Genomic DNA, 27,782 nt, shown 5'->3' on the forward strand with positions numbered 1-27,782 from the left:
TCCATATTCGCTCCAAAAGACGCACTGACATTTTCCCCCCTTTTTTTTGGGGGAAAAAAGTGCGTCTTATGGTGCGAAAAATACGGTACTTATTTCCTTCACTGTACCTCCTGTCCAGGTGACAGATGTTAGCAGAGAAAGAGCTATCTCTTCTGTGGGTATTCAGACAGCATTAAAAACCAGACAGAGGTTCTATCTCTACTCTTCAAGAATGAAAAAAGAGCTTTCGATCAGAGTTGGACATAATATACCAAAACATAAATATATCAATTTATCTCTCAGGCTGTGTAAAATGTCTTCCCTGTTTAAAGAAATACCAAATATTTAGTGTTTTAAAAATCTTATGCTTAATGTATTGTGTGACATATTAACAGACCATGTCTTTGGATGCGGCAGTCATGGTGTTTCCTCCAGTGTCGGTGTGCAGTGAGGGGACGGAAGCTATTCAACAATTCCTGTGCAAGGGTAAGGTTTTCCTCTAAAGGGCAAGTTCTTTATTTGCAGTATATTTTAGAGTTGCTGCGTGGGCAAGAACACCTCCCCATTATTTACCTCTTTTGGTTTATACTGTAATAAATGGGAAAACTTAGTTATCTGGGCTGTGGACAGTGTTTCTCCGGTTCTAACAAAAAGTCTGTGTTTAAGGTCAGGTGAGGTATTAAGGAAAAAGATGTTCATTCCCTGAATAATGCAGCTGGCATGCTACACTACTTCAGATATGGGCCTTCTGGTTACTAGCAGGGGCGGAAGGGGCGACTGCACTGGGCTCTGTCATAATCTGTGGTGAAGGGGGCACACTGGGAGCTTCTTCCACTGCTCCTGCCTGACAGGAGAAACTGTAATTCTCCCTGATGTTACTGCACAAGGTATCACTTCCCTTACTCCTCCATTCTGGCCACTTCTAGACATTCCACACAGCTGTCTGGCTTACACCCTTTCCATCCCAGTCTACTAACTGTCCTGTCCCCCATAATGCAGCCCTAGCACTTTCTCTGCACTCCTTCAATCTGCACTTTGTTAAAACATACTCTTACTACCCAGAACTCCACCTGTTCGCTTTTTTTTAAATTCCTAATAACCATGCACTACGAAGTGGCCACAGTGTGATTGTATGTGCGGTATACCCTATGGTTTTAGGAGCGCTCCCTTTGAATTCTATTACACAGTGAGTTTTCATGAAAGCACATCAAAGTCCTACATGCTGCATCTTCGATGTGCTTTCACAAAGCGCACTGTTTAATAGAATTCCATGGTAGCACTCCTGAAGCCGCACATACAATCACACTGCAACCAAACTGCAGCACACCAGTGAGAGCTCACTATAAGGCTAGGTTCACACCTTTGCATGTCAAATATGTGCAAATAATTGTGGCTCTCCTGATACCCACGGAAACACACTGTTCTTTAGTAGATGTGCAGAAGTGCTATTAACTGTTAATGGCACCCCCCTGCATCTGCTAACACATGCCTTTTCACATGCACCAAAACACATGGTGTCTCTGTCTCAAAAGTGGGACATTAGGAGTCTTTTTAGAGCCCTGATATTTCAACAACGCCCCTAAAGGGCTGTTAAAGATGTAAAAAAAAAAAAATAATAATAATAATTACATTCTAAAAATTATATTAAAAATGAAAAATAAATAATTAGGGCTTGTTCACATGTGTTTTGGTCTCTGAAGAACGATCAGCATTGAGATTGCTCTTCAGGGAGCATTTGACTGGCTGTAAGGTGGAATTGTATTGCCTCCTCAACACTTGCTTCAACATCTTCAACCTTGCACTAGCATGCTGCAACCATGTGCATTGCAAAAAGTTGTGGGGCAGTTGCAGAGCAGCACCATTCACTTGAATAGGTCAAGTTTGACAATGGGTTTGAAGCAAAACATCACAGCCGCAGCATGTGTACATTCCTCGGTGTTCCCTCTGCAGCTAAATGATGCAGCATTTGAGGCACCCATGGGGTGCCACTTTGCCCCTTCCCAGCCATCATAATTTAAGCACACCCATTCTTCACTGTGTCCCTCATTTCAAATTCAAAAGCTAGGTCGTACATTAGTACTATTTCAGTGCATGTCACAAACATTACATAATTTACACCATTATTAGCCCTATCCTGGGGGGTGCAGTTAGTCAGACTTAACGTCAGGCACATATGTATTTCTATTTGAGCTTCCACTGCCATCAGGACTATAATTTTGGTTTAGAGACATTTTAAAGACCTACCACCCATGGACATTTTTTGAAAAATATGAATTTATTTTGTTTTGTTTTTGTTTTTTATTCTTTATTTGTTTTGACTCACTATTAGTGCAGATGTGTCAGGTTGTAAGGCTTTCTTGTTTCCTGCCTGAGCTACTGATTTATAACATATCTGCTATTACAAGGAAAGAATAAACCTACACAGCACACAAAACTATTCCTGGTAAGGGAAGGCAAGATTCAGGAACTTACAAGTACTCATTCCTGAATGGTTCTATTTAGGGCAAACTGGGCTGTGTTTTAAATGTGTTTTTCTTTTCTCTGACTTTTTTAAAATCTGAATATGGAAAGTTTAAATAATTCTATAAATATATTTATTCAGCATAAACAGCTGTGTTCCTGATTCTTTCACAGAGCTTGGAATTGAGTACTGCCCCCCATCGCAGTACCTGCTTTCTGTTTTGGAAAGTGATGTTTGTGATGGAGGAACAGATTCTGTAGATGGCGCTTTTTTGAAGTCTTTGAAGGAGGAGTCCGAATGGCAGGTCAGCTGTGTCCTGAGTATGCCAAGCTAACCTTGTCTTTTACACAGGTTTATGTACCAATGTGGACTATTTACCTGAACAGGCCACCAACTAGGTTTGAAGGCCCTTTTTGTGGCCCCTGACATTTCTGTCTGACTGTATGTAGTATCTGTAATTATCTGTAAATTATAGCTGATTTGGGACACTTAAGCACAGTGAAACATTAGTGTGATAATGCTAAAGCTAGGAGAACTAACGATGTTTACTCTCCCTCCACACCACAGATTAAGCCGAGAACCTTGTATTTACTGATAAAAATACAAGACTTATCCTGAATGGCGAAGCTGCATTAAGGCCGACTTGATTCAGGTTCAGTAGCAGACAGGAAGTCTTTGGCACACATTTCCGCTTACTGTATGTAGCTAATGCTACAACAATATGTTACAGAGTACACAGCAGCTGCAAAGTTGTATAAAGGAAATCGTTAATTTGGGCCAACTTGGCCTAAACCATTTCAAATCATAGTAAAGCTGAAATTCTACTTTATGGATTATCATGTTAGTACTTGAGACCGTGAATTATTATCCCTGCACGTTGCATTTTAGAGAGTACCTATAAAGTTGGAAAAAACTGCTGTAAATGAAAGAGAAGGAATCTTTATCACTGTAAGAACTGATACTCACCCTCCTTCCTTTACAGCATTTATGCACTGTTCTTAAAAGAGAAGTATGGCCAAAGCTTTTTGGCCACACATCCTTTACTTGTGCCCTCCAAAGACCCAGATTCAGCCAACAGTGGGCCAAAGTCCACTGTTGGCTGAAGGCTCCGGAAGGATTCCAACCAGTTTGTAGGGATCCACCCAATTGCATTATTGACAGCTGATTTTGGCTCTTAGAAGCCAGCTGCATGCATCCTCTCTCCAGCTCCGTGCTTCAGTTAGCACTGGATTGGCAGAGCAGAGTGCGGTGACTGATAGTCACCTTTTTCTGCTCAGGGCTGACCAAGACCAAGTGATCTACTTAGAGCCGGCAAAGTACAGTTGCAGCATCACAGTAAAGCTGCAGCATAGAGAGGAGTATGGATGTTTATTTTTTTTTTAGTATAAGGGGATCTCTGCATAATATATTGACCTATGCCTAACAAATGTTATACAGATGGCTTTTTAAATCTGGTTATTTAAAATTCTCAGGTGCAGTGATCCATGATATGAGAATGTTAACTAAAGTTCCAGGTTCGAACTAGGAACACACAACTGTGTATGCGATAATCACCATGAAAGCCAATCATGGTGATCATACCCAGGCATACTGCAGTTTTTGGTGAAGGTGAGAGCCCTAAGAAATACTAATGTGCAGAGTTTAAGGCTACGTTCACACTTGCCTTGTTAGCAAGCGGCAGACAGGCGTTTGGGAAGCTTTTTTACCATTTCCCAAACGCCTGGGAAATTTTTGCACATTGCATCACATGGTGCTGTTCAAATGGGAGCGTTAGCGTCACATCGCGGCCAAAACGGACACCTCTGGTCGAGCCAGGAGGAGTTGCAGCCTACTGCTCAAGTCTAGTGTACCAAATAGTACCAAATAGTACCAAATAGAACATTCTAAAATCTATTAAGCTATGTAAATTAGTCATAGGGTTATTTATCAAATTAAGTGACATGTACTGATGCTGCTAAATTTGGTGTGGGCACCTAGGCACCAGTGAGCTCTGGTCATAAAAGGATTAAAGAAAATATGTACCAAGGTACAGTAAATGTAGGGCTATCTTTGCTGACCCCTCATCAAGTCTGAGTCTTGTTTTGCACACCTGTTCCATATTGGTTATTTAAAAAAAAATTGACATGATCATGACAGCCAGGCAGCTAGCATGATCAAAAGAGGGTTAGTAATGGCAGCCTCTGCTTTGCCTTTGGTAAAGGTTTTCATTTTGCTAAATGGTCAGTCCACAAAAAAATGATACCAAAAGTGACATGAGCCACAAAACACATGAATTCAAACAAATAAAAGTACATTATGATTAGAGTTTAGTTTGACAAGTGGAGACTGTAAGGGCTACATTCTTACTTAATTTTATATGTTCAAATAAAAAAATTAACATTGATATATTCTTTTTTTTCTCAAAATATGAAATATTGAACATAATTTATATTTACCAGTTGCTGCCAGTAAATAGTAGCTATTGTGCTGAATAAAGACCTCATTGAGTAAGAGGAGGAACATACTGTATGCCACCTTCCCTTCTGCCAGCAGAGATGGAAATGTCTTAATACGTCCCTTTTAGAGAGGCTGACAATTAGCAAATGTGTACTGGGCTCTCTTATCTGAAATTATCAATCAATGCTCTGCCAGTATTTTAGTGTTTTCTACTTTTTATCATTTTAAGAGGCCATGTGGGCAGAGTAACCTTTGGGGGTGGGATTATTTGACTGTAAGTCTGCTTGTGGAAAAAATAGAAACTAAATTGATTGCTGGGTATAACAATGGGCTGTAAGCTGTAATAGGTTTATATGAAAGTTTTAAGCCTCATTCTGTTTTTATTACAGCACAAATTTTCTGAATATGAGAAGAGAAAGGTAAGTTTTGGTGATCTAGCTCCTCAGGGGTGGGGTTTAATGTAAGCAATTTCATAAACTATATAAAAACATCAATAATAGCTTTACCTTTTAAAAACAACAAATATAGCAAACATCATTAAAAACACACCAATCTTATGATATATATATAACCTATTTAATTATTTGCTTTAGGAACAAAAAATGCTGGAAAAGCTGGAATTTGAACGTCGCTTGGAATTGGGCCAGAGGGAACATGCTCAGCTTTTCTTACAGAGCAATTCCCATAAGGATGAGATTCTACAGACAGTCAAAGAGGTGAGTGTAGCATTCGGTTGCTCATACAAGCATTTCCATCTATCTGAGGATCTGTTTGTAGGCTAACTTAAATGGATTTGGGTCTGTTTTTTTATTTAACATTTTTATTATACACAATATGTTTTGCAGGGGTCAGCTTTGAAATGTATAGCTTGCAGAAAGGTAGCCCAGATGTCGCAATGTGCATTTTATGGGCTTTCTTCACTTGTTTTTATAGTCACCATTAAATCAAGCAAAAAAGCAAAACAAAAAGATTCTGTCGCAGGGGTGTCCACGCAATCCAGTACAAAACAAAACATTCAGCCTCCTGGCTATTTATGAGACAGTTTTGGTCATCTTGGTCCTTCAGACTGCTTCAGCATAGTCTGTATACAGTCTCTCTCTAAACACACTACTACATTAATTTATACCCAAGGTGGCCAGTGCTTAACCTCCCTGCGTAGTGCTGCACAGACCTATCACTACCACCACTTATCTCCTAAACACCATTGTCTAGAGGGCAGATAAATCTCAACCACAACGTTGCCCTGATCCCAGTAGGGCTGTTGGTTACAGAAAATGGCATTATACTGGAGGAGAGAGGGGAGGCAGGATCCTTAATGATAGGGGCAAGATAAGTGACCTTTAATGTGTTTCTGTAAGCTGTCTCATCATACATCAAAAATTTTAGTAACTGCTATAAGAGAGCGCTTACTGGAAGTGAATTGGAGAATTCAGTGGACTTGAACACTGATTTGCTTCCCCTATATTCACCTGGCATGCCTTGTTTATATACTGATAAGTTGTCTGCCTTTTTCCTAGCTCAGGATCTATTTAGGTTAGGGATGGGAGCCCTGTAGTGTTGGATTGACACTCTGACTTTGTGTTTCCCAGGAACAATCCAAATTAGAGAAGGGGCTCAATGAACATCACCGTCAGATGCAGAGTGATCGGCAGAGGCTACAGGATCAGCTGAAGCATATGGAGAAGGGAATATCGCATCGTATAGCAAACTTGCTTGAAGAAAACCGCAGGTCAGATCAATTCCAAGTCTTTTTCTTGGTGATAGTTAAACAAGAACTCTCATTCAGGGGTATGATATTGTATAAAAATAAGAGGCAGTTAAGATTATCCAAGTGACAGGGGGATCTAAAAGAATTCACATAGAACTTTACAAATGCATCTTGTGCCATTGGCTCCTGGTTTCCATGAAACTTTCCTTCATCGATCCCTCTCCATGTGCCGTAATCTTCGGGTGCAGTGGGGTTAACAGAACCGAGAGAGCTGTCAATTGCACTCATAAAGAGTGCCCGACTATGCCTGAACTTTCTGCCCAGCCATGCGTTTCTAGAAGCTGGTTCTACAAGCTTCTAAGAGGGAAACATGGTTTTTGAATGAAGGGGGCAGATCTTTCAATCATACTCCCATCCTCCATTCATAGATCCACTTTCATTCATAGAAACTGTACTACTGGCTTCTATGAATGATGGAGCTGGGCAGAAATGGTAGGCATAGTCGGACTGTCTGGAAGAGTGCAAATGACAGCTCCCTTAGTTCTATTAACCCCCACTGCACCAGACGATTATGGCAGGTGGGAGGGAATCGATGGAGGAAAATTTCAAGGAAACTAGAAGTCAACAGTACAAGGGACACGGTTACGTCACTTGTGCTGATTTTTGTGTTTTTTATTTTGACTACACTTAGACTTTAAACTTTAACCCAGCCGTGGAAGGTAACCCTTAACTCTAAACCGAAACCGTTTACCCACTGTCTCTACCCCTACACTTTCACTAAGCCGTTAAAATACCTGCAGTAGCTTTCATCACTTTTTGGCCAAACCGTGTGTTCAGGAAAATCTTTCCACTTCCTGGTAATGTCGAAGCTTGCTCCCTTTCCACCCATTTTTATTGGTAAGTGAGGCAGGCCATCAGAGTGATAGCTAACAGTAATGTTTTGGAGGCAGGAGGGAGCTTGAGCTTAGTTTTTATATTTTTGTAATTTTACTGTGACTGCACTTTAATGCAATATTTAACCCAAAAGCAAACATTTATTATATTGCAGCTTACCCATTTCTTAGATGTGATAGGTGCATTCATTTTCTTTTTTTAGGCTTGATTTTTCTTAATTTTCATCGGTGATCCAGCCTGTAAGTCTGTTGTTTTTCAGAAGCAAAAGCTCTTCTTCAGTATCAGTTACTGAGATGAGACAAATCATTTAACACTAGCAGGGTTGCTTACAATGATCAGATTTTATGTATTTATGTAAAACCTTTATCTAAAAAGGAAAAAAGTGTTTGCTGTAACTACTTATAAAGCATTAGCTGGAATTTGGCTTCAATTTGTTAGTGTATTTAAATCCGCTAGTACACCTACAGCTTCCCTGTCCGAAGACTGACAATACTGCTGTCCAAAGGTGCCCCCTGTGCTCATTCATCCAGAATAGAGGCACTCTAATACAGGCAGTGTGTTACTGGCTGGATCACCAGGTGAGAACAGAGGGGAAAAAAAACCTAAGAAAAGAAAACTGATGCAGCCACCCATCTAATGACTGGTAAATTGTAGTATATTACATTTTTGGTTTTGGATTTAATACAGCTTTAAGGGTTAATGGTAAATTTTAAAGTACAACTTAGGGCATATTTTTTTTTTTCAGTTTTGGGCAGAGTGGAGAGGGATTAGAATACTTGTCAGTTTTTATTGCTGTCTGTGTCCCCGTTAGGGAAATTTGCCCTCTTTATTTGTCCTGTTAACCATTATCGTTGAAAGTAAAAGAAAATTCCACATTTTGGGTTGTCCCTGATAGGGGGAAAAGGTTCTAATAGGGACACTAGTTCTGGTGACCTGGGGGTCCCCAAGGAATCCTCTTTATTCCCTCTCATTTCCTGTTTGGCTTTGGCAATCTCCTCAACGGGACACAGATGGTGAAAGAAAATCTGACAGTTTCTAACCATCCCTTAAAGTGGTTGTAAAGGATGAAGGTAAAAAACCTTCTGTGTGCAGTATTCCCCTAGCTTCTCCCCCGATACCTAAGCCCCCTCTCGATCCAGCAATGTGCACTGGAGTCTCGGCTATCCTGGGACTCCCTCTTTTTATTGGATGAGACATCAGCGGCAGCTGTTGTCTCCCGCTGCTGTCAATCATAGGCAGTGAGTCAATGAGAAGAGAAAGAGGACAGGTCCGAGCCGTGGCTCCGTGTGCAAGGGTGCCCCCATAGCAAGCTGCTTGCTGTGGGGGCACCCGACAGGAGGGACAAGCCAGGAGAGCCTGTAGGGCACCCAAGAGGAGGATCCAGGCTGCTCTGTGCAAAACCACTGCACACAGGAGGTAAGTATAGACATGTTTTGTTATTAAAAGAAAAATTATGCCTTTAGAATCACTTTAATCTATCCAAAAGGGAAAAAAATGGTTTGCCTATAGTTCTATATTAAGGTTTAGGATACTTGTTAAAGCTGAAGTTTAGTTAATGTTTTGCTCCCAACAGCTTTAGTTACATTGCTTACCTATAATGTAATATGTTCCATGATGTACTGGATTCTATAGAAGTCTTCACTGCATGGCTGCCCTTTCCTCTTAGGCTACTTTCACACTGATCTGTTTTTCTTCGAATTTTGCATTACAAAAAGCAGAAGAAAAACGTGTGACCATGTATTCCTATGGAACTCTTCATACTGATACGTTGCTGGTCAGGTGTGTGTTTTTTGTTTTTTTAAATCCATCTTGCTGCATTTTTTGGTGCAAGTTTGGTGTGTTTAAAAAAACACATCAAAAACACCTCCCTATTGAAATCAATAGAAAATTCAGCAAAAATGCATCAAAAACGCACTTGTGATGCGTTTTTGAGTCCTGTACAAAAACACGGTAAAACGCATTTCTGGTCATCTGACACTAAAGATGATCTGAAGAGGACATGGTCCCTCCTGCCCTCTCTTCCACTGAGAAAAGTTTTTTCACTGACTAGACTGCCTGTAACATGCATGCTGTGACTGGGGGAGAGGATCCTGTGACTTATCAGACTGTCCCCCACAGATCGTTTTATGGGCACTGTAACTTTTCTCAAAGGAGGAAAGGGAGGGTGGGGGGAGGTTGTAGTCCCTGTCAGATCATCTTTTATGTAGCTGAGCCTGGAGACTCAAAGCTGTTAACTCTCACAGCGCCAAAAGCTCAGGAGCAAGGAGAGGACAGAATCCAGCACCCTGCTAAAGTTGTAGAGAAATACATGTTTGTTTTTTTAGCTAAACTTCATCCTAAACTTTTTAAATTGGTCTGTTAGTCCACTCCATGAACCTTGGACTTTGACCGGAATCCCATTTTTATTTAGGATTAGATGGTACATGGTATGGTGAGGCAGACCTGTTATTATTATTATTATTATACAGTATTTATAAAGCGCTCAGCGCTGTACATTACAAAGGGGGACAGAACATGTGACAGAACAATACCAATACAATGCAAAACATGAGGGGATTGAGGGCCCTGCTCTTTCGAGCTTACAATCTAGGAGGGAGGGGATGGTGGCACAGGAGGAGATAGCTGTGGGGGATGGAGTGGTAGGAAGAGTGGAGGAGGTTGGCAAGTTAGCAGGGGGTGGGGTAGGCTTCCCTGAAGAGGTGGGTTTTCAGGGTGCGCCTAAAGGAGAGGAGAGTAGGTGATAATCTGATGGCATGGGGCAGGGAGTTCCAGAGGATGGGTGACACCCTGGAGAAGTCCTGGAGGCAGGCATGGGAGGAGGAGACCAGGGAACAAGAGAGAAGGAGGTCTTGTGAGGAGCGGAGTGTGCGTGCTGGGCGGTACTTGGATATTAGGTCGGTGATGTAGTTTGGGGCAGTATGGTGGACGGCTTTGTTCGTCAGTGTTAGGATTTTGAATTTGATCCGTTGCGCAATTGGAAGCCAGTGGAGGGATTGGCATAGGGGGGTGGCGGAAACGGAGCGGTTGGAAAGGTGAATGAGTCTGGCAGCCGTATTCAGGATCGACTGAAGCGGGGATAGCCAGCGGCGAGGCAGGCCAGTAAGGAGGGAGTTGCAGTAATCGAGTCGTGATATGATGAGGGAGTGGATGAGCTGTTTAGTGGTTTCTGGGGTTAGGAACGTGCGGATTTTGGCGATGTTGCGAAGGTGGAGTCTTCATGAGCTTGTTAAAGATTGGACTTGGGGCTGGAAGGATAGGTTGGAGTCCAGAATGACACCAAGTACTCTGGCCTGCGGGGCGGGTTTGATGGTGGCGTTGTTGGATGTGATGGAGAAGTCAATGGGGGGTGGTGTCCGGGCTGGGGGGAAGACAAGAAACTCGGTTTTGGAGAGATTCAGTTTAAGGAAGTGGAGCGACATCCAGTCTGATATGTCGCTCAGTAGGTGTGTGATTCGGGCGGAGACTGAGGTGGGGGGTTGAGAGATAGATTTGTGTGTCGTCGTTATGAAATATTATCAGGGAAAGGATCGCTAGAATATGCAGGGAGAACACTCGCCTGCTTTGTATGTTTCACTCCCTTGCTGAAAAAAAAACATTTCAGAAAGTAGGCTGTCACCAGCCAGTGACAAAATGACATATGCAAACAGGTCAGTGTGTTAATTTAATAAACAGAGAATTGCCACCAAAATCAGGCAGGGTGACCTTATATTAAGCTCTCAGACTCACCAAAATATTAAAGGTGTCGGTGTAAACCGAAAATTCACATGAAAAAACAAACACAGTAGCTGCAAAAAGCAAGCTACCAAAGTAGGTAATGATGCACCCAAGCAGAGCAGCTCACATGTAAAAACACATTTTATTAATTTCCCGATAAAAAGATTGAAATAATAGCTCTTATCACCACGTAAGATGCTCACTTGGATATATATCCGATTCAGTCCGCATTACTCTGTCCTTATGCCCTAAATCTGATGGTCATTTATTTTGCTCTCCAAGAATCTGGGACGTTCATTTCATAGTGGCCATATTATCAATTCACCTTTCATTTGTCTATTATGACTTATGGCCTAAAATTGTGCACCAATGAACAGAGACTGTTTAATATCATTAACACCCCAGATTTATATTTCCTATTACCCGGTTAGGGAACTACCAGCTTTGCCCACAACTTGCTCCTAATCAGGAACATCAGCGTCCATTATTATATCTCCCCACTGTCCATATTGACACTGTATACTTCTTTGCACTTTGCAATCCGGATTGCTTTTTGGTTTTAATAGTGTTTTAGGTGGTTGTGTATGATATTCACTGTCTGCAGATATAATTCTCACTTTTTTATTGGGAAATTAATAAAATGTGTTTTTACATACAGCTTGGGTGTATCATTACCTACTTTGGTAGCTTGAGTTTTTTAATTTACCTCTCTTGTGTGTCCTCCATAGAAATTCAGCTGTGTGATAGCCTAGGAAAGTGGTAGGAAATGCAAATCCATTGGCTGAGTAACTATAATTATGGTTTTAAAATAAACCCCCTCTTCATTTTGCAGACAAAAGCAAAGCTCCGCCATTCTGAAGTCTCTGGAGGATGAAAGGTTAGTGACATTATTGCTGTCATTAATAGGTGATATTAAAAAATACAGTTAAACAGGTAAACTATTATTTCCCAAATCGCCTTCCTGGACAGGAAATGAGATAGGAACCACGTCCAACAGGAACAGAGAACACATCGCCAAAAAACACTTTAAAAGGAGGTTCTTCTGCTGAATTGGTCAATATTTTGTGTTTCCTCCTTCAGATGGGAAACCTTGTGCTGGAATTCAGGGTGGGGACAATGAGCTCTCTTGTGCTGTCCTTCTCAATATTTCTTTATTTTAATTTCTTTCCATCATGATTTGGGTGGTGAAGCAGGGCCATTTCTTTCTCCTTTATGCCCCTTGGAATAATGAGTGTGCAGTCTGGGGCCACCTCTTCAGCGCCATGGTTCTGGGAGTCCAGGACTTCCCCAGGCTCAGCCTCTGTTGGAGTCACAGGGCCCTTGGACCAATTTTATGTTTTTCTTCACAACTCTTTGACCGGTGGCCCCAGGCATCTCTTCTGGTAGGGACGTGGCCTGATGACTGGCATCGGACCTTGAGTGCTGGCCTATAAAATGTGAGGGGAGAGAGACAGCTTCTGGCAGGCCACTTTTGGTTCCAGGTTCCATTGCAGAGAAAGGAAGGGGTATAATACAAGAAGTGCCATAATCCCTAAAAGATACAGTGGAAAGGTCCTCTTGGTGGGACTTTAAAGGCACAAATATATCAAATGGTAAACTAACAATTCAACAGTTTAACAAAAATACGATTTTTATTTTTGCAATCTTAAAACCGACATATGAATTACAATACAACACATGGCGGTATCGTCAAAAATTATATTCCGGTGAAGATATAGAGATAAGTCATGCATGAATTGCACTTGTCGCGTTTCGAGACCAATCACAGTCTCTTCTTCGGAAGTGCTCAAAAAAGCATGACGCCTACAACAAACATATATATCAATATATATTTTTATATGTGGAAATTTCCATCAATATTGATAATATAATTGTCTTAGAATATAATTATGCACTTACATAGCCCCATATAGGGGTAAGAAGGATAGGGAGACCCGCCAAAAGATTAAAAGACATTGATTTCCATATTTACAGCCAGAGATTTCATGTGCCTCTAACAGCAAAGATGGAAATCAATGTCTTTTAATCTTTTGGCGGTTCTCCCTTTTCTTCTTCCGACAGCCATCAGAATACCCTAACAATTGCTACATTTATAAATAGAACATGCAGCGCTAATAGAAATGTAAAAATGAAACGTGATCTAAAATGCGATAGTCAAAACAATAACAACCTAATCATTGCTTGATTATATATATAAAAGGGATGATAAAATATAATTAGCGTCCAAAGATATGATCTATAATGATGAATAAATATATCTAAAGTGGTGAAAAAATTGGTGACTTCTGTGACCATGTTCATCATAAGGAGATGAGTGTAGATTGCACTAACCGGAAAGCGCAATTTAATGCGCGTTTGAGTAATAACCAACTCCTGGTCATCCACATATGGAAACTGGATCTCAGCGGGGATCGTCTGGCCTGCGTCAGCTAAGCAAGTATTGCACCCTCAGGGTCTCCAGGTACCAGAGGGAAAGCAATCCTCTCACCAGCAGGGGGAGCCTGTCTCACCATACATGCAGTGGCCACCAGGTCATCCTTATATACTTTGAAAAGGGGGGGGCTCGGGATTAACGAGCCAGAACACAGATGAATCTGATAGTGTAGTACTTTAATGGAAACCACAGGGGTAAAATGTACAAGCATAAACTCACATGCAGTAGTTGAAAGGCTGGCAAGGAGAAATCAAAATGGCCGCCGGCCATCCACGAGGGCTGTGCGGTGCTACATTTGATTGGCTGCAACCCATGTTCAAAGGATAATTTTCCATCCAGCTCCCTTTATTTTTCCTGAACAATAAAGTTTTAGGAATATGCTGACATCATCTTTATGCAGCTGTTCTTGGTGTTGGATATGCAGCAAATTACTGTAGGTGCCATGTTAAATACTGTGTATAATAATAGAGGGGGGGGGATCTGTTTTGCATTTACCGAACCAATAGTCATTGCTATGTAATCTTTTCAGGTTTAAGCATATTTTTTTCTTTAAAGTTTATTTTTTCTAGTTCTGGCTAGAATAGGGAATGGTTAAACACCTGTCAGTTTTTCTATTGCTGTTTGTGTTCCTTTGGTGAGATTTCCCTTCACTTCCTGTCTCAGAGACACGCCAGAAACTGAGAGAAAATCTCCCCAAAGACAGCAGAAAAGAAGAACAGGTGTCCCTATTGGAAGAATTCCCCATACCTCTAGCAAAAACTGCAAACATTTCAATTTTTTCTATCTTTTTTCCTGATGACAGTAGGAGAGGACAGAAATTCTAACCCATTGTGTCTTTTCCCCTATGCTAGCATTGTGTCCACAGTAGCATTTGCGTAGGCAGGGCAGAGTAGGACTGGCCATAGATCGATTACTTTGATGCATTTGGCCAGCTTAAGCATGTATTGCAATATGTGTGAACTAAATATCCCTATTTATTGCATAGTCTGCTTGAAAGGGTATATACCAGTGTGCAGAGGGTCCTCAGAATTTCTAGAAATCCTAACCCTTTGCAACTCTATCCAACACTAGAAAAAAACTTGGCTTTAGAAACACATTAATTTGGTATGTACAAACAATGATAGTTATAATATTTGTGAGGGCACAGCCTTGAAGATCATTCTCTTAGTGACATATCCTAATATGTTGTGTTTCGTAGGATAAAAATGGAGCACCTCATGGCAATCACACAGGAAGAGGCAGAAAACCTTAGACGAAAAGAAGTTGCTGGTATGTACTACAACTGTGTCTGTTCAGCTACATAATATACCCTATTTAACTTTTTGTGGGAGATTTACTAGAATTGGAGCACACAGAATCTAGTGCTGTTGTGCATGGTAACAATCAGCTTCTAACTTCAGCTTGTTCAATTAAGCTTTGACAATAAAACCTAAAAACTGATTGGTTACTATGCACAGCTGCCCCAGAATTTGTGTGCACCAGCATTAGTAAGGCTACTTTCACACTGACCCGTTGCAAAAACGACTCAAAAACGCATAGGCGTTTTTACCATGTTTTTGCTGCATTTTACAGTGCAGCACGCATACAGCTCAGTACAGGGCTCTATGCAGAGAAGATCAGCATCTGAACCCAGAGAAGCTGATAGACAAGAGGTATTATAAGGCATAACAATTAATGTTTTCTATTCTGCGTTCTGTGTTTGTGTACGGACAGCATAAGTGATAACAGGCGCAGGTAGCTTGTATCACGTTACCTGCCTATGCAAAGGGAGTCTCTCATGCATAATATTATAACACACTCCTGTGGGAAAATCTGCAAAACTGTGTTTTAGGTCTCCTTTTTACATTTTTTTTTCTTTAAATAAAACTTTTGATCTGTTGATTCCGATGTTGTGTACCAGATTCAACCTCCTAAGAGTATATACGATTAGGTCCATATATATTTGGACACAGGCACAATTTTCATACTTTTGGCTCTGTATGCTACCAGAATAAATTAAAACTAAACAATCCAAATGAATTTGAAGTGCAGACTTTAAACTTCAACCCCTTGAATTAAACATAAATATCAAGTACAAATTTTAGGAACTGCAACCATTTTTATACACAGTCCCTCCATTTTCAGGGGCTCAAATGTAATTGGACAAATGAATATAATCCTAAATAAAATGTTCATTTTTAATATTTTGTTGAGAATCTTTTACTGGCAATGACTGCCTGAAGTCTGGAACCCATGGACGTTACTAAAGACTGAGTTTCCTCCTTACTGATGCTTGCCAGGCTCTAACTGCAGCTGTCTTTAGTTATTCTTTGTTTGTGGGTCTTTCTGCCTTTAGTTTTGCCTTCAGCAAGTGAAATGCATGCCCAATTGGGTTGAGATTAGGGGCGGACTGACCATTTGGAAACTCGGGCACTGCCCGAGGGCCCAGTTTCAGTAGGGGTCCCCATGAGATGCCCCTGGTACCTTTTTCATAGGCTTTTTTTTAGTTTGGGCAAGGACACAGGGGCCCCATGATCCCCTATTGCCCAGGGGCCCCATAAGTTGTCAGTCCGCCCCAGGTTGAGATCAGGTGATTGACTCGGCCATTGCAGAATATTCCACTTCTTTTCCTTCAAAATCTCCTGGGTTGCTTTTTCAGTGTGTTTTGGATCCTTGTCCATCTGTGCTGTTAAGCGCCGTCCAATCAACTTTGCTGCATTTGGCTGAATCTGGGCTGACAGTATATCTCTAAACACTGCAGAATTCATTCGGCTACTTCTGTCTTCTGTCACATCATCAATAAACAGCAATGACCCAGTGCCAATGGAAGCCATGCATGCCCATGCCATCACACTGCCTCCACCATGTTTTACAGATGACGTTGAGCTGTACCAAGCCATCTCCACCCTTGTTTCTTCCTTTCATTCTGGAGCAGATTAATCTTTGTTTCATCCGTCCAAAGAATATTTTCCAGAACTGTTCTGGCTTTTTTACATGTTTTTTGGAAAAGTCTAATCTGGCTTTTCTATTCTTCAGGCTTATGAATGGTTTGCAACTTGTGGTGAACCCTCTGTATTTGCTCTCGTGAAGTCTTCTCTTGATTGTAGACTTTGACAATGATACACCCACCTCCTGGAGAGTGCCCTTCACTTGTCTGGATGTTGTGAATGGGTTTTTCTTTACCATAGAGAGGATCCTGCTATCATCCACCACTGTTTTCTTCCATGGACGTCCATGCCTTTTTATGTTGCTGAGCTCACCAGTGCATTCTTCTTTCCTCAGAATGTATCAGACAGTTGATTTGGCCACTCCTAATGATGTTGCTGTCTCCCTGATTGGTTTGTTTCATTTTTTAAGCCTTACAATGGCCTGTTTCACTTGCATGGACAGCTCCCTTGAACGCATGATGTAGGTTCATAGCACTAGCTTCCAAATGCAAATACCACACTTAGAAACTGCAGTCTTTTTACTGTCTTAATTGATGAAGAAATAACAAAGGAGTAGCCCACACCTGGCCATGAAACAGCTTTTGATTCAATTGTCCAATTACTTTTGGTCCCTTGAAAAAGGGGGAAGTAGCTACTCTTAAGAGCTGTAATTCCTAAACTCTTCCTCCTATTTGGATGTACATGCCCTCAAATTAAACCTGAGAGTGTGTGCTTTCAGCCCATATCCATTATATAACTATAGCTGGAATATGTTTTGGTAAATACCTGAAAAAACTACAATTGTGCCTGTGTCCAAATATATAGGGACCTAACTGTACATTTCTTCTGTCTGTTATTCAGATATTTGTCTGTTATTAGATATTTTATTCCCTAACCATATAGCTGGTTATTTATATTTACCGCTGCATATAGATATTTAGGAACAAATGACTTTACTTACATAGTTAGTCTGGCTAAAAAAAGGCAAAAGTCCATCCAGTTCAACCATTAAAAAAAAAAAAAAAAAAAGTTATATCCTATACTGTATTAACTAAATTATACACCAAACGTTTTTTGAGATTTTTAGTCGATTAGGAGGAAGCCATCCCCGCTTTTTTGCTAGCAGCTAAAACAACCCCTAGCAATAATCGCATGTAAATTCCAGCAGGCTGGTTGTACATTCAGCCTGCCCATACATGGTTCGAATCTCGGCTGGTTCAGCAGGATTCGAGCAGTCTATGGCTGGCTTAACTCTTACACTAACCCTCTCCTATTGAAACTTAGCTCTTTGTTTCCAGATTTACCTTTCCTAGTCCAGCATTCTCTGTAATGAAGCCCAGCCTTCCTGCAACCAAGGATACTAGCAAGTCCCATTTATAGAATTTGCTTCTTTGTACTATAAATACAGTTTTTCTCCTGTGTATAACTGTAGGCAAAAGTTGTAAATGCTGATTAACAATCAGGGAATTAATATTGCCTGCTAATGTATGAGTGATCCCAATTTTTTTCCCATCTTACAAAAATACTCAGGCATAAATTGTACACATTGCTATAGCTGTATAAATACCAGAGCTTTTATTGATTTGATTACTTTCATTCGGTGTCTTAAGAGTTAAATAATTTCTTATCAGATATCCCTGGCACAACAGCTGGGTAGACCAACCTATTAATTCCTGCCTCTGTCTCACCAGCGGCGATGCAGAAAATGCTGGCGGAAAGTTACCAGAACAAGCTCTTGCAAATGGCTTATGAAGCAAGGCGTCAGGAGATGGTTTACCAGACATGCTCCAGGTGAGGTGGAAAAACCCCAGATTGTCTTGAGTAAGACTGGGTGCTGTCAATGATTGTGTGCTGCTTCATGACAGGTCACAGAATAACAGGCGAGAGGTTTCTGCTAGCTAATTATTTCATCTGTACAAGGACAAAGATAGTTAGTCATTAAATGACTTTTCTTTTAATTGTGACATTGTCAGATTATGGTCAGATTTTTTGTATACTTTTTATTGGCCACTGTATTCTAAAAAGTTGATGAGTCAAGAAGCATTCAAATCAAATCAGGGATCCCACAGGTATGGGATATGCATATTTACATTAGCCCGAGCTGGGCCAATGCAAATATAGAATAAAATCCATATTGTGAATTCAGCTTCAATTCAATTTTTAACATAATATAGATTATTCAACATTTATGTAAATATTATGCATCTTGGATCTTGGATCTTATAAGGACTAAAAAAGATATTGGCATGTAAGTGAACCAAGTGTGCAAAATGTTGATATTGCTTTGAGCATTAGGCTTATGTTTATACCTCTGCGTTTAGCATACTGTTTGCTGATGACTAAATGTCATCTTGTTATGTTTTACATATACTTTAAGCTGTATTTCACTTATAGAGCTTCTTCTAGATGCAACACATTTAACAGGTTATTGTAATTTTCATTTATTACTTTTATCTTTTCGTTGACAGCCTGGCAGGAATGGACCGCAAGCTCCAGCAAATCCAGTCATGGCAGCAGCTAGATCAGAGTAAGGCCATCACCCAGATCCTGCAGGAGGTATGTGTAGAATGTCCTTTAGAGTGTACCTGTCACTTCACCAGGTCTGAACCTGAATTCATCATAGCAAGTTCCTTGAAGCTAGTGAAAAAAAAATGTAAAATATCTGTTTTGGCTGGACTTTAGACTATACTTGTCCTAGTATACAATGGAGAGATCCATTTTTGACAGAAGCAATATTTATAAAACTGTTTTTTTCAGAATAACTTTGTTAGTTTCATGGCACTTCAGCAAAAAGTACACATACAGCATCATCAACCATTGCTAACAATAAGGCAGAAAACAATCAATGTCTATGGTAGTATAACATAGTTTGCAGCCAACAATAGGTTGACAAAATTGTAATAAACTCCTGAATGATGGCGCAAACCAGCTCACAATCAGCAATAAGGTAGGATGAATCTTAAACTAAGGAAGAGAACAGAAGCAAGTGCAAGTCCAGTCCCCAGTTGCACAGCATAAGTATTCCTGTATGGTGTGTTGCTGATGAAGAGTTGGTGTAAATGCTTAATGGGAGGCCACTTTTAATTTAAGTTGAGTGAAGGTGAATATGTAGGAGAGAGACAGAAATCATATTTATGAAACTTCTACCTATTAGCTTGCTGGTAACCTCACCGAGGCATGAGGCATTCTGTCTTGTGTATTCGTTGGCAAACAATTATTTTGTGGACAAGTGCTGTTTAAAGTGTCTTTTTGCGCGAAATTGATATTTGGGTTATGGGTAGATGCTGCCCAGCTGATCTATCCACTGCATTCTTGTATCCTTTGAATCCCAGCAGCAAAATCTCACTCCTTTAGTTTCTCTAATGTAACCTGAATGCAAAATCTAGCAGTGAGCATGGTAGTATGTGGTAAGTGGATGGAGCTGCTAACCAGAGATTGCTAAACTTCCTGTCTTTAAAAAGACAGTGGGTTAAAATGCCCCATTCCCCTCAATAACTAAAATATCATACCTTAACCCTACAGTACAGGACACAGGCACAGATATTCATACACCATGATATAAGGGTATGCCAGTACCACCATAAGACAGGTTCAAAGGATTCTATTTAAATCTGTTTATTGTACCAAAGCACAATGTGGGTATCCATCTTCTTCTGAACTTAGAATCGCTCAACAGATTTAAATTCCAAAATTTTGCATGGAATCTGCAGGGTCAGTAATTGCCTCTTTGGGAATATATGGCAGCCATGGACATCAAAGATGCCTATTTGCATATTTCCATTTACCCACCTCATCAGTGCGCTTCAGAATCAATTCCAGTTTGTTGCACTGCTCTTCGGCCTATCCTCTATTTCCAGAGTGTTCACAAAAGTCTTAGCACCACCTCTGCTTACCCTTCTTAGAGTCTCAGAGAATCCAAGTAACTGGCTATCTATACCCTTGTTCTGAATGACTCCTTTCCTTTCTAGCTATCAGAAAATATGCACAAGACAAGTCAGATGCTCCAGGTCTTTTGCTGGGTCATCAATTTCAACAAATCTGCTCTCCAGCCTTCCCTTAGCCTGGAAACCTTGGGTCTGGTCCTGGATACAGCCCAAGCAAAAGTCTTTCTCCCAGAAAACAAAGTTCTTCCTCTAAGAGCGCATGCTTAATAATTGAGATCCAAGAGACATTCGACAGTGAGAGTCCTCTTGAAAGTTTTAGGCTCCTTCGAGGCAGTATTATTCAGTCCAGCACCCCATCAACATCTTGGGAGCTCAGAACAATCCAGTTGACCCTACAGCACTGGACCCTGCTTCTGAATGGATACTTAATCAGGGTGAGAACTGAGGACTCATGGACTTAGGGTAAGGTTACAGGGGAAACTCCTAGAGGGCATGTCTTCTAAAGCCTTGCCAATGTCCAATCACCTGAAGGTACAAGTCTATAACCCATGGTATATGCATAACACTTCCTATGTTCTGTACTGTACTCTAAGATATGGAATTGACATGTAAGCCAAAATTCCTTTTTGCAGGGGTTAACTGTTTTTTGTTTTTTTTTAATGTTTATCCCAAGCTTACATTTTGTGCCTTCGCAATCTCTAATGGTGAATATTGTATTTCTCTGACTCTCTATTTAACTGTTTCCTTTCTAGTCAGAAATGCAGAAAGTGGCCTTCGAGGCCTTGCAGCTGAAGAAAGATTTAATGCATCGGCAGATACGGGAACAGGTGGGTGTGATCTGAGAGCGACTAATTAAGAAGGAATGGGAATTGTATATGAGATTCAAAGAGGGGAATAAAGTGTACCTGCCTCCTACCAGTGGGTGTTGCAACCATTTTGTGTGGCAAACCAGTCAGCACAGATAGGCAGGGTGGGATAAGATGTCATGCACTAACCTTAGTTCCACACCCAAAGTGGCTCCAACATCCCCCCCAATCTCATTTCTGTGTAATGGGTATGCTTTAATCACTTCACTGCTGCTTATGGCTATATATTATGGCTGAGCAAAGAATGACAATGAATGGTAATCCATGGCAGCAACATGTTACCTTTCATCAAATTAGAGTGGTTGGAAAACCATGGCTCGTTGGTTGCTCCGTTACCTTTTTAAAAAGCTTGATAATGGGGCTTCTGCATGAAAGTGGACATACCTTTTGGAAGAAAACCATTATGAAAGGACACAGAGGTCACCTACTGAAAATGCTAGTTGTTTTTGGTTTATATACCTTCTGAGTTGCTGACCTGGAATAAGCATGCATTTAGTAAAGTCAGTACTCCTGATTTTTGTACCTGTTCCAGATCAGTGAGTCAGACAGTACTGAAGCCAATGTCTCAGCGTGAGGGAACTAGTTTGTTCAAAAGCAGAGTTCAGTGATGGAAGTATCCATACTTCCTCAGTTTGGATTTCCTTTTAGGGTATTGTTTTTGCTCGGTACAGTTTCGACTCTGCTGTAGTATGCATTTGTTCTAAATAGGAATCTCCTCCATGCTCACCTTTGCCAACATCTCAGCATGTTATTTGGCCTTCTTCTTGCCCTGCCTGGCTGTTGCTTTTTACTTTATTTTATCATTGCTCCTTGCTGCCATATTTCTCTGGAAGACACCACATTTGTATCATAGAGAACATCAAGCATGAAAAACAGTTATAGAAGCATTTAGCCAAGTTAAGTCAAAGCCACTCCTCCGGTCTTGACTCGTCCAGTATTTTTAGCAACACCTCCTTCTAAAACATTACCATTTCTGTAGAATCATACTTCATAAAAACGGTCTCTTGACAATAAAAGCTATTAACTGAAAGTTTTTCAGACATTGAACACACCTCATCTGGAAATATTCTTGTTGAAAATGAAAAGCCGGTAAATATTCCACCTCCATCAATAACGTCAGTCTTGGTTTGATTTAATTATTGGTAAATAAGAGAGAGAGAAAGTTAACCATCTTGCTGGGATGGATACATAAAGTTTAATGTAAGGAATGAAATACTTATTTTGGATAAAATGCTGTTCAAAGTCCACTTCTTGCAAAAAAATTAATAAATATATCGATATTTGCAGAAAAAAAAAGTATGTGTTTTTTTTATTTTTATGCAGATGACCCTGCAAAGCATTGGCAACTGCAATCCCTGCATTGTGTGTGCCTTGCCAGGCTCCAGCAGACTCTTCCTCAAGCTCCTAGTCCATACCAAGATAAGAGCTTTCAGTTAGAGAGCTGGAGAAAGTGTAATTGAATTATGAGTGTGGTGATCACTGCACTTTTGGTAACTGATGTCTACAACTCTGCCTGCTGCAATGGCAGATCTAATTTGTAGTTTATTCATTCAAAGATCTTTGTGACTGAATAACATTGCTGTGTGGGCGGAGCACTGCAGAGTTGTGAAAACTTCAGAATGGACAGCTGCTGTGGAAGTGAAGAACCCCTGCATGGTGTCAGACGGGGCATCAGTTTGGGGTGGGGGTGTCAGTTTTCCAGCATTTTACACCCTAAATATTGGGGTAGCATGTAACATACTCTAAAAGGTGGCGATGGCCTTTGATTTTGTTCACATAATCAAGCACTTAGGTATTTGGTCATATGGTCTCTAAAGAAAGAATCTGCCATTTTGAAATCTGATCATCTCCTTTATTAGAGCTCATGTGACCAAATGCCTATATTTTGATTATGTAAACAGCATTGGGAGGAGCCTGGAGTAACATTTCCACCAGAAAAAGTTAGTATTTGGTCCTTTAATTGTGGCAAGAATATCCGTCCCATAGCAGCTCCATGTTGACCTTGGAGTTTAAGCCACTTTAAGTTTCTAGATGTATGCTGTTTAATTTATTAGATACAAGGCAGTCCTTGATGAAGTTCATAAATACTGTATAAGCCACAGAGCAAAGCAATACATTGTAACCCTTGTTACAATGGAGGCTGTGTTACAGCATTCAATTAATACAGCTCCATAGTTAAGAGGAACGTACACTACCCTGAGGCTATGTTTTATTAGGCTGTTATACAAACTTTACAGCTGGAAGATAGGGAAGCAACTTTTATACATTAGACTAGGGCCTAGCACAATCTTAGACAAATTGAAGCTAGCACTGAAGTGCAAATATAGGATATTCCCAAGTAAGCCCTGCACAGTGTAACGATAACCTAGGACTGAATACGAATATGTTTTGCATAAGCCAAGCATTGACTGACACTCCTTAAGGCTTTGTTCACACCAATGCATTTTTAGTGCTTTTTTGTAGAAACGCACTACAGTCCATTTAACATGGTTTCCTATGGAACATGTTCACATCTATGCTTTTTTGAGCTGCTGTGTTTTTGGACAGGGCCAGGGACTTTTTTAAAAGCAAAAAGCAGCGTTTTTGCTACAATAGATTTCAATGGAGAATCTGCTGAAATGCATGGTAGTTGTGCATTTTTGCCGCATTTTGTGTTTTGCATTTTTATTCTGCCCAACAACAACAAAAATTCCACTTTAAAAAACAAAACAAAAAAAAACTTAACAAAACGCAGTAAAAATGCGTGTAGAAAAACGCAAAACGAACTGCGAAAAGCACTGCATAGGTGTGAACAAGCCCTAAAGGACGAAAGTGGGTTGCATTATTACTATCGAGAGGCAAATTTGCTTGTATACTTTACTTTTTGCCTTGTCACCACTGTTTGAATAGATTTATGATTATTAAGCATTTTTTTCCTGGCATACTGCTTTTGAATTATAATGATCTCTTTCTGAGCTTGTGATCCATGACTCCTGATGAGATCAGTTTCAAATGCTAATACCTCAACTGTATACAGTTAAGCAGGGATACTGACCTTCGCTGTCCATTGTGTACCAGGAGAATAGATTATATCATCGCTCCTGCAGACAGCATAGTGCTTAAAACCTCATAGCTCTTCAGTCCTTATTTAAATCAGTTTCAGTTGCCAATACTGACTCATGAAACGTGAGCTTCTGTGGTTTCATGGAATTTTTTTTTTACTAATTGCATAATATTTTTTACTGGATTCTTTAGTGTAATTATGTGATTCTATTACATTTTAAAGTGAAACTCTACTTCAAACTGTTTTACATGTTGAATACAGTAGAGAAGGGTTAGAACCAATGTCAGGTTTTAAAGCTGCATGTGTCTTCACTGGGAAGATTCATTCTCACTTCCTATCATGGTAACTACCAGGGAGTTACTGCCAGCTGAACCTCCTGATCTCCCTCTCTGAAATGCATTGTACAAATATTTCTATGAAAAAGTATTTATGGGCTTATCAGTGTCAGTGGCCTCCCTAGTAGACACTCAGCAGAAATGTAGGGAGAATGCACTATAGAAAAGGACATGGTAAATTCAATTTACAGCAATTGGGACAGGAAGAACGTGCAGTTCTGACCAACAGGACACAGGCTGTAATAAACACCTGACAGAGAATCTAACCCACCGTTCGTCTTTCCAGAATTGTATTTTTTGTTTGGGGCTTCTTTTCCACATAGAACTTATAACGTCTAATCTCTTGTAAAATACAATAACATATTAGCTTTACAATTGGCAGTTTGTTGGTGGCCTGCCTTATTAATATATGTGATTTGTTTTCTGCGTACGATGTAGATCCAATGCATGTATTGCACCTCCTTTTAATACAGCATAAAACTAACCTTTTGGCTGCCGCAGATGTCTCCCTTGTACCCCCGGCTTTGCTACGGCAGCTCAGATAGCTTATAAGAGTGAGATTTTATTTATCCAATCCCTCCTGTCTCATCTTCTGTCTAGATATTATTAATAGAAGCTGAGTTAATGCATCTGACTCAGCTGGAGGTAAAGAGGCAAGAGCTGGACACAGAGGCACTTCAGGTATGTGGTTACCTCCCCGCGTCCCTTCAAAATTGAAAACCTGCAGGTTTCCCGTGTTCGTCTTGTTCAGCTATTTGTTGACTGGTGGGTGTGATTTTTGGAACACCCACTGTATTCTGCTTGTCCATTAACTGGGCCATGATGTCTGCATTTTGTGTGCTCATAACTTTTTGAGCACCATAAATAATACTTTAGCAGACAGTGATATTATAGGCAGGCTTCCCAAGTGATTCTGCCTGCAGAGATGTTTTAGATCTTTGAAGGTGCTTCTTGTCAAAGAGCATGTCCAGGACGTCTGAATAACATCTGCTGGGGAGCTGTTTGAAGTCTGAGCCCCTAGCTGACATCAGCCTTGCTAACCTGAACCATTTGTTAGGCAGCCCATACACAAATCAGTCTTTTTTGTTCCACCAGCAGGTTGAACAAAAAAGAAACTGACTCAGTTCCCCAATCCACACATTGGAGCTATTGTATTCTGACAGCGGATAGACTTGCCCACCATCAGAATACACTGATCAGCATTGCTGGCTATAGCCGGCCGCACTGTTTGAGCGGCAAAAGTCCAACAGGGTGGTCGGTAGATCAACTTCTGTACACACACCCTGCCCATACATGGATCGAAATTTGGCCGCTCCCTGCTGAACCGGCTGAATTTGGATCCATGTAGGGCTGGCTTTAGGGAGGTGTTGCCGTAGTTCAGCTCCTAACAATGGCAGCATTTCCTCTTGTCTCTCTTAGCACGGTTGGTTTCAGAGTTGGATATGGACATCAAACAGCCATGGGCTCTTTAGTTTAGGTTGTAATTCTTTGAATAAATCACCTTTTATGAATCAGTAAACAGAGATTATGACTGTTCTAGACAACTACTTTAATCACCAATCAGGAGAGGTTATATCAGTGACATAAGTCCTCAAAGGTTTTGCAGGGACACTTGAAATCTTCCATTTTGTTTTTGAGCCAATATTTATTTTTGTACCATTGTGGTGCTGCTGCTAGTTAATTGGTAAATAAACTACTGGTTAAGTGCACAGATTGGCTGCCGGTCCTGTACATGTGACAGTGACGTACTTTTTGATTGGATGAATAAGGAACCAGTGGAATCATTACATACAAGTAACCATCATTGTTAAAATCTCTTCTAAAGATTCATGTTGCACAAACCATCTGTTCAAAATTCTCATCCAAGAATATTTGTCCACTAATAAAAGGGTTTTTTTTCTTGTTTTATTTCGTCAACAGTCTGTCTACTTGTTTTGTTTTGTGCATCTGTTTTTTTGTGTCTTATGCATGCTCCTGTTCTGGCGTGTTAATTCTCTGCTACCTATGAGCATTGGGCTCTGTCTATGATTGTTTTTGGGAAACCATGACAAAGATTAATTTAGCGGTGTGTAAACCTCAATTACATTTTATCTCTGGTGTGAGAATGCAGCCTATCATTTGCTATGCACCAGTGATCTCACTGAAAATGCAGCCTATCCATTCCCTAAAGACTGTGACATCACTGAGAAAGCAGGCTATACATTCACTAGAGACTGATGACAATACTACAAATGCAGCCTATCAATTCACTAGAGACCCATGACATCACTGAGAAAAGCCTTTATATTTGCGAAGGAATGGTGATATCCCTTAGAATACAACCTATTCATTCACTACAGATTGTCAACATCACTTAGAAGTAACCTCTACATTCAATAGAGACTGGTGACATCACTGAAAATGCACTCTATCCATTCACTAGAGACTGGTGACATCACTGAAAATGCACTCTATCCATTCACTAGAGACTGGTAACATCACTGACAATGCACTCTATCCATTCACTAGAGACTGGTAACATCACTGTTAATGCAACCTGTCCAATCACTACAGACCAGTGACATCACTGAGAATGCAGCCTATCAATATTGTTTATTTCCCTAAAAATGTTGGTCTCCTTCTGTCCAACAAATCTGTTTGTGCTGAATTTGTGTCTTGTTATTTAACCCTTAGAAATGTCTTTTGTATCTGTGTTTAATGTTTTGTGTCTGGATTTAGTAGTTCTGGCATGTTTTAAAATTCACCTTACAAAGCTGTAACAGAAGGTTTGTGAAATGTATGAACATTCTGCATTCACTGGTGGTGTCATCCATTCCTGTGGCCTGTGTGCAACCATGTTCAAAACAAATCTCAAATACCTCTAAGGAGTATTTGATTTAAGGAAAGTTCCACTTAGGATTACAAGTCAGATTTAGGATTTTTTCAAAAACGAACACAGAGGGGTTGATTTACTAAAGGCAAATAGACTGTGCACTTTGCAAGTGCAGTTGTACTCGTCTTCCACCGAGCTTCATTTTGTAAGAAATACTCAGTCAGGTGCAGGGAAAATTTTAAAAAATAAAATAAAAAAAGCTTTTTTGTTTGCACGATTGAATGATGGAAACCAGTAGAGTTTCACCACA

General features: G+C 40.4%; 1 protein-coding gene across 3 annotated transcripts in view; it reads left to right on the forward strand.

Moving 5' to 3' along the window:
* LRSAM1 (leucine rich repeat and sterile alpha motif containing 1) overlaps positions 1–27,782 on the forward strand; it is a 107,046-nt gene that overhangs the window by 51,969 nt on the left and 27,295 nt on the right. For 2 of the 3 annotated variants that reach the window (XM_089675185.1, XM_089675187.1), the window contains exons 9-19: positions 375–465; positions 2,614–2,744; positions 5,266–5,295; positions 5,470–5,592; positions 6,466–6,605; positions 12,025–12,069; positions 14,825–14,895; positions 18,224–18,323; positions 19,001–19,088; positions 21,169–21,243; positions 25,261–25,341. In XM_089675185.1, the coding sequence (XP_089531311.1) occupies positions 375–465; positions 2,614–2,744; positions 5,266–5,295; positions 5,470–5,592; positions 6,466–6,605; positions 12,025–12,069; positions 14,825–14,895; positions 18,224–18,323; positions 19,001–19,088; positions 21,169–21,243; positions 25,261–25,341 (975 nt within the window). The remainder of the gene's footprint in view (positions 1–374; positions 466–2,613; positions 2,745–5,265; positions 5,296–5,469; positions 5,593–6,465; positions 6,606–12,024; positions 12,070–14,824; positions 14,896–18,223; positions 18,324–19,000; positions 19,089–21,168; positions 21,244–25,260; positions 25,342–27,782) is intronic. The other variant, XM_089675188.1, reaches the window with a different exon arrangement.

This window comes from Staurois parvus, unplaced genomic scaffold (assembly GCF_062004578.1).
Source record: "Staurois parvus isolate SC_StPar_1 unplaced genomic scaffold, SC_StPar_1.0 ptg000154l, whole genome shotgun sequence".
In the NCBI taxonomy this organism is placed as follows: Eukaryota; Metazoa; Chordata; class Amphibia; order Anura; family Ranidae; genus Staurois; species Staurois parvus.